Source organism: Desmodus rotundus, chromosome 2 (genome assembly GCF_022682495.2).
Source record: "Desmodus rotundus isolate HL8 chromosome 2, HLdesRot8A.1, whole genome shotgun sequence".
NCBI lineage: Eukaryota > Metazoa > Chordata > Mammalia > Chiroptera > Phyllostomidae > Desmodus > Desmodus rotundus.
In genome coordinates this window covers 207,653,779-207,660,612 of record NC_071388.1, presented here as the reverse complement: position 1 = coordinate 207,660,612, position 6,834 = coordinate 207,653,779, and the positions used below count along the sequence as shown (strand labels likewise).

The 6,834-nt window shown below is 58.5% G+C and overlaps 1 protein-coding gene across 2 annotated transcripts; it reads left to right on the top strand.

Moving 5' to 3' along the window:
• The first annotated feature begins 350 nt into the window (after positions 1-350).
• HES6 (hes family bHLH transcription factor 6) lies at positions 351-2,092 on the top strand. 2 transcript variants are annotated; one of them, XM_071220751.1, is made up of 4 exons: positions 351-544; positions 623-709; positions 816-857; positions 1,103-1,362. In XM_071220751.1, exons 1-4 carry the CDS (start codon positions 455-457, stop codon positions 1,229-1,231), a joined length of 348 nt encoding a protein of 115 aa, XP_071076852.1. In that variant the 5' UTR covers positions 351-454; the 3' UTR covers positions 1,232-1,362. The 2 variants fall into 2 exon arrangements, with proteins under 2 accessions (XP_071076852.1, XP_053775272.1); XM_053919297.2 differs by having other exon boundaries at positions 357-544; positions 816-897; positions 1,103-2,092.
• Positions 2,093-6,834: the final 4,742 nt, after the last annotated feature.

Genomic DNA, 6,834 nt, shown 5'->3' with positions numbered 1-6,834 from the left:
AACACTCCTCTGGGGAGGTATCTGGGGAATCCAAATGGGGATGGACGGGTGGATGACCAGCTCACACGTACAGCTGACCGGGGGCTTTGCTCCGGGTGCGGAGGGAAACCTAGGCACCCAAGAGCCGCCGTTCCCGAGGTCACCGCCCCCTCGGGTGCCGCCCCCAGCGAGGGTCGCGCTGAGGCCAGACTAGGGTCCACACCCGCCGGCCACGCCCCACCAGCTGCAGAACGACGCCTGCGGCGGGGCTGGACAAAGCGAGCGGCTTCAATTGGCTGCGGTGCGCCTTCGGCCAGCGGCTCTTGGAGTACGCAGCCAATCCGGGCATTGAGATGCAAATAAGGCGCTATAAAAGGGGCGGGGCCGGGGCCTGCGGAAGACGCAAGTTTGGGTTCACGACTACTGCGGGGCGCGGGCGCTGAGGGCGTTCTCTGCGCTTCAGGTGGTTCGGATCATGGCCCCGTCCCCGGCGTCTGGCGCCCAGGGATGGGACCGTGTGGGCCGGGAGAATGACGACGGCTGGGAGACACGGGTGGACCGCAAGGTGCTGGCCGGGGCCGTGGGCATGCGAGCGTGCGGGGGGTTGGCGCGGCGCTGGGGCTTAGTGACCTGCTTCCCGCAGGCTCGGAAGCCCCTGGTGGAGAAGAAGCGACGCGCGCGGATCAACGAGAGTCTGCAGGAACTGCGGCTGCTGCTGGCGGGCACCGAGGTGAGGCGGGCGGGCAGGTGGCCAGGGACAGCCGAGCAGGCGGGTGGGGGTCGCGGAACTGCCCACCCTCACTGCCTCTTCCCACCCGGCGTCCCCGCCGCCGCAGGTGCAGGCCAAGCTGGAGAACGCCGAGGTGCTGGAGCTGACCGTGCGGCGCGTGCAGGGCGCGTTGCGGGGCCGGGCGCGTGGTGAGTGGCAGCAGGACAAGCGGGCTGGGACGCGGGGCGCGTTCGCCCACCTGCCCCTGGCAGGGGCATAAGATTTCTAGGCCCGGCACCCCTGTGCTGTCGGCAGCGGGAGTTCACCAAGGAGCAGGGCATGCCCCGGTGTCTCCTGGGTGAGCTGGCCGGGTGGGTGGGGACATGGCTCTCCTCCTCCCATCCCCGGGCGCAGGACTCGAGCAGCTGCAGGCAGAAGCCAGCGAGCGCTTCGCCGCCGGCTACATCCAGTGCATGCATGAGGTGCACACGTTCGTGTCCACGTGCCAGGCCATCGAGGCCACCGTTGCCGCTGAGCTCCTGAACCATCTGCTGGAGTCCATGCCTCTGCGCGAGGGCAGCAGCTTTCGGGATCTGCTGGGGGACGCTCTGGCGGGGCCCCAGGGAGCCCCTAGGAGAAGCAGCTGGCTCACGGGAGGGGCCCTGGGGTCCCCGCTATCCAGCCCCCCATCCCTTGGGGATGACCTGTGCTCAGACCTGGAGGAGGCCTCCGAGGCTGAACTGAGCTGTGCACCTGCTGAGGGGCTGGACTTGGTGCCCGCAGCCCTGGGCGGCCTTACCACTGCCCACATAGCCCAGAGCATTTGGAGGCCTTGGTGACCAATGCCAGCCAGCCAGGGTTGGGCCCAGCCTTCCCACCTCTAGACCCTTCTCCCTGGGGTCCAGGTGTGGTGGGGCAGGGTATGTCCACCCTCCTAGTGGATGGCTTGTAGGGCAGTCTTGGGTGGCCAGTCCAGCCAGGCCCCTTGCCCTGTCCTTCAGGGAGTAATTTCTATGGACCTGGTGCCCCATCTCTGGGAGGGTGGAGGGAGGGAACTACAGGCAGGAGGGAGAATGTCCCAGAGCTGCCAGGGCTTTCCAGGGTTCACCTGTCCCAGCCTTTCAGGCACTGTGTGGATCTGGGGCAGAGGTGACCGGAGTGGAGCTGAGCCTCTCCTTGGCGCAGGGAACAAGTGTCAGGGCAGAGGGAGACCTCAGGCCCTGGCAGCCCTGGCCTGAGCAGAAGCTTGAACTTGCTGCTTCGGCCAGAACACAGTGGAGACATGTGCAGAACTGCCCCCAGTGCTGGGGAGAAGCTGGCCTTTCTGTGCACCTTGCATTTAGCACATTTGAGTTTGTTAGCCAGTGTTCCAATTCTATTAAATAAAGGATTTTGGAGCGTTAGTTACCGTCTGAAGTACGACTGAGTGAGGTGGTGTCATTAATGTGTCAGATACCGACACGTAAGTAGTAGACCGAGCACGTTTTCCTGTATTTAATGCTCACCCTGGTCAGCGGGGTGAGCGGTGGAGTGGCAGGTGGAGACAGGACGCCCTGCCGCACAGTGGACAGCGCTCCTGCTGCCCTGGTGCCAGCAGTGCCGAGTGGGTTTCCCCTGCAGGTCCTTTGGCCTGGGATGCATGTGGGCAGGGGGTTTGTCTGCACAGCAACCAAGCGATAGGGAAGCACCTATCCCAGACCACTCTCCAGTTCACGAGCCCCCATGAACAAACTAATGTTTAACTGGTAGCCACATGGTCTGGAAGTTTCCTTCAAAAGCCTGTGTTAGGGTCCATGAGCAGGATGTCAGCCCACTCGGGTTGTCACTTTTCTTGACTGAGAGGGAGCTTCCACCATTGCCAGTGACCTCAGTGACCCAGTTCATGGCTTGAAGAGAGGTTACCATGACTGCAGGCCACTTGGATTGGAGGTCGTGCTAGGCCCAGAGGTCAGACACCTGGGAGGAGGGTGCAAGACGGGCAGCTGGGGTGTCAGCAACTGCCCCGGGCTGGGTCAGGCCTGCAGCTGGCATGTGGTCAGTTAACAGCCCTATTACTGCCACCTGCAGCCCTGCCCCTCATCCGCCTCAGGGCCCCAGCGCAGCTTTTCTCTCTCTGGGTAAGCAGTGCCGGGGCTGGGGAACAAGGTGCGACAATATTGAGTTTACACCTGGGCCTCCTATCTAGTGAACCTTTGCGTCCAGAACTTTCCCGACAGACTTCTTACAAGGGGCTCCCAGGGGCTGACCACCAGGGGCGTGTCACAGCTGGTCCCCTGTGATCCAGTCTTAGGCCTCAGCCACCAAATGCAGCTTAATTTCAGTGACTGAGGGTGAGCTGTTGAGGGGTGGGGTGAGGGACGCAGGTGCATAACGCAGGGCTCAAGAGGGTGGCAGTGTTATCCTGGGATTATTTTCATTGCCCCATGGAGATGTAGGACATGTCCACAGGGACAGAGAAGAAGAGTAGGTCCACCTGTGAGACCTCTGTCCCAGGTAGCTGCCCGCAGCAAGCAAAGGCCGCTGTGGTGAGCTCTGACGCCATGGGAGAACATAGCCAGGGACCGTTGCCTCTCCTCCCCGCACTTGTTGCATTCTCCACTGTCAGCCCTCTTTGGCTGCAGTAAACTGCCATGAACTTGGTGGTTAACAGCACCACCCACGTATCACCTTGTAGTTCTTTCGCAGAATCTGAGGTGGGATTTACTCGGCTAAAATCAAGGCAGGTCTGCACTCCTTTCTGGAGGATTGAGGGTGAACTACTCTCTTTTTCCTGCTTCGGAGGTGCCCACATTCCTCAGCTAGCAGCCTTCCTCCCTCTTCCAAGCCAGCAACCCTGCATCTCCCTGACCCTTCTTCCATGGCCACGCCTCCTTCTGACCCTCCTCTCCCTCTCCTTTTCGTGAGGACGGGTCATCCAGGAGATGCTCCCTATCTGGAGGTCCTGAGCCCTTACTCAGATTTGCAAATCCTCTTGCCAAGTAAGGCAACTTTCACAGGTTCTGGGAACGAGGGTGTGCACACCCTTGGGGGCCACTACCCTGCTGACCACACCACCCTCACCGCTGCCCGGGTATTCTGCCTTCCAGGTGCTGCCCTGTGGTGCCAGCCTCCCATGCAGGCACTGGTTTTAGTCCTCTCTGACCTCTCAGTGACTCTGCTCTCTTCACTGCATCATAAATGTAACCTCCCACTGGTGGGTGATTCCCACCGTCCTATAAACAAGCTGTAATAATCTCAGTCTGGAAAAAGTGGAAATAAGACCTCGCTGACCCCAACGTGCCCCGGTTAGCCTCTGCCTCCTTTCTCTTCTCTGAAGCAAAATTCCTTGAAAGCATCATCTCCACTCACCGCTTCCACTTCCGCACCTCTCACCACCTTCCTTTCTCTCCCATCAAGCTGTTGCTCCCACCCCCCTACTGAAACCGCCCTTGTCAAGATATCCAGGCACCTCCTTGTTTCCAAATCCAGTGATCGTGTCCCTAAGTTTCACCATAGCCAACCTTCCAGCGAAGCACTCCGCACGGTCATCACTCTCTCCCTCCGGAAACTCTCAGTCACCAGGATACCCAGTCCTCAGGTGGGCCCACCTCACTGGCCAGCCTCAGCCTTTACTAGATGCCCCTCTCCTGCCGATCTCTGAAGGTGGGCTCGTCCAAAGCTGTGTGCTCAGCCCCTCCCCGTCAACCCCAACCGGCCCATTTGGCTTGTTTCCTGCAGGTGCTCTAGATACAGAGCCATCCCTATCCTTGTTCTCTCTATGCTGTGCACTCAGTGTCTCCACTTCGGTGCCCAATGGGCATCACAAACCAGAGGGGGGAAAAAGCACAATTGATTTTCACACCCTCCCCCCAAACGAGCTGTTACTGTCCCTGTCACTGCCACTTCCCGGCATCCCATTGATTAGGCAAAAAAATCCATAAGTCACTCTCGATTTCTTCTTTTTCTGTCGTCCCATTTCCACCCAATCAGATCCATGAGCTCTGGCTCTCCGTTTGGGTCATCTTCCCCACCGACCGAATCCAGGCACGCTCATCTCATCCTTAACCTGACCTGGGCAGCAGACCTAACTCGCCTCCCCACTTCCACGCGGACCGCCTGTCCGCCGCCTTCGAGGCTCTCTGCCTGAACTCCCTTCCGCAGCTCTGCTCTAGGCTCCGGCCTTTGCCAGCAACCTGACAGGAGAGATCCGGTCAGGGTCGCTCAGCGCCGCGAACCGGCCCGTGGATTGCACTTAGGATCCTGCACTGCGGAAGGCAGAGGGATTTAGGAAAGAGGATGAGGAACTGCAAGAGACGAAGAGCGACGTGCGGGAAACCCCTTAAGCTTGGTGTACTTCGGCACCAGGACGCGCGAAGGTTTGGGCCACGCCCCCGCACAGTGACCAAGCGGTCCTGACCGTGGCCACGCCCCGACCGTAGCCACGCCCCTGACGTACTCCTCCTGCCGAGGCGAGCCGCGGGGCCTCCTGGGAGTTTACTTCCTTTTTGTCCGAGGCAGCTGCAGGCCAAGCCGGAACTGCGACTCCCAGAAGTCTCCCTGGACCGGAAGCTACTCTTTCCGCTACTGCGAGCTCTGTGCCCATGTTGCCAACCGAGTTCAAGGGCGGCTCTGTAACGGCTCCCCTGACTCCCCGGCCCCCGCCAGCGTGGGCTGCGTTCTCCCTACATCGGCCGCACCGGGAGGGGAAGCGATAAAGCACCCACTCCCCGCAGCTCGGGCCCTCCGCAGCTGGAGCCGCCTATTTTGCCCATGAGGTGAAGGCTAGAAGAAGCCCCGGTCGCCGGACGGATCTGCACTGGCTCCACCCCGGGGCCTCTGGGTCGGGCCCACCGCCAGGCTGGTGCCACTGACCGGGGGTTACAGGCGGCCGGTACGTCGGGGTATTAAAAGCTCCCCAGACAGTTTGAAAACCAACAGCGGCTGATGTTCATGAAGGAGTGGGTCTTAAGTGAATAAAGTATAAAAAGTTTCCTGGGAAATATTTTCCTCGTTAAAAGTTTCAGAAAACGTTTGATTAAATACCATTTGTCAGCCGTAGGTGGTGTGGTTCAGTTGGCTGAGTCGATCCGTAAACCGAAAGGTTGCGGGTTCGATTGTGGGTCAGGGTTGGGTTGCCGGTTCGGTCCTCGTCAGGGCTCGAACCGTACCTACGACGTTTCTCTCTCCCTGCCTTCCCCTCTCTCTAAAAAAGAAATTTAAAAAAAATCGACAAGCATATCCTCCAATGAGGATAAAAAAATAAAAATATATACTGTGTGAAAAGTGCAATCCTATATTCATGAGTAAAATTTGTATTGCTCACTTAAGTGCCTGAGATGGGGGTCCAGGAAAGCAAGGAACCCAGGGGCCTGGGCCACGGCCCAGGAGTGGGCTGCAGAGGGGAGACATCCTGCACAGGTGAGATCATAAAGGGCCTCTTAAGCAGGGCAAGGAGTTTGGGTTCTATTCTAGTTAGATAGGAAGCACCCGGGCTGGTGCACTTCAGTGGATTGAGTGCCGGCCTGCGAACCAAAGGGTCGCTGGTTTGATTCCCAGTCAGGGCCCATACCTGGGTTGCACCAGGTCCCCAGTAGGGGGCGCGCGAGATGCAACCACACATTGATGTTTTTCTTCCCCTCTAAAAATAAAATCTTAAAAAATAAGAAAGAAATTACTGATTTAAAAAAATTGAGGTTCAAATTTTAAAAAATTAAACAGGAAGCAATTGAAGAACTTAAAGCAGGGGAGGGCAATGGGCCAAGTTATGTTTTTAAAACATCCCTCTTTTTTCTGGGAAATCAGCTATAGAAGGACAAGAGTCTGACAGGAGGCAGTCCCATTTGTCTGGGAAAGAAATGCAGGGGCTTGGACTGGGGTCACAGTGGCAGAAAGGGACGTGGAGGAGGTTTGGAGGTAGAACAGGCAAGACCTTCCGGAATTAGTCGCCTGGGGGTGCATCGGGTGTGGAAAGAGAAGAGCAGGGTGTAGGCTGAGAGGCCCGAGGGCCCCCTACAAGCCTAGCTTGGGGGATGGGAAAAGCAGCAACACAGGGATGGAGAGTTATTTTGCATATCAATAACAGCAGGCTAGTCTTCCAGCCTGAATGGAGCCAGAAGGTTTGCGTAACTTTGACCCGTGCTGTAGCTGGGAGGCCGCTCCCCCTGGTT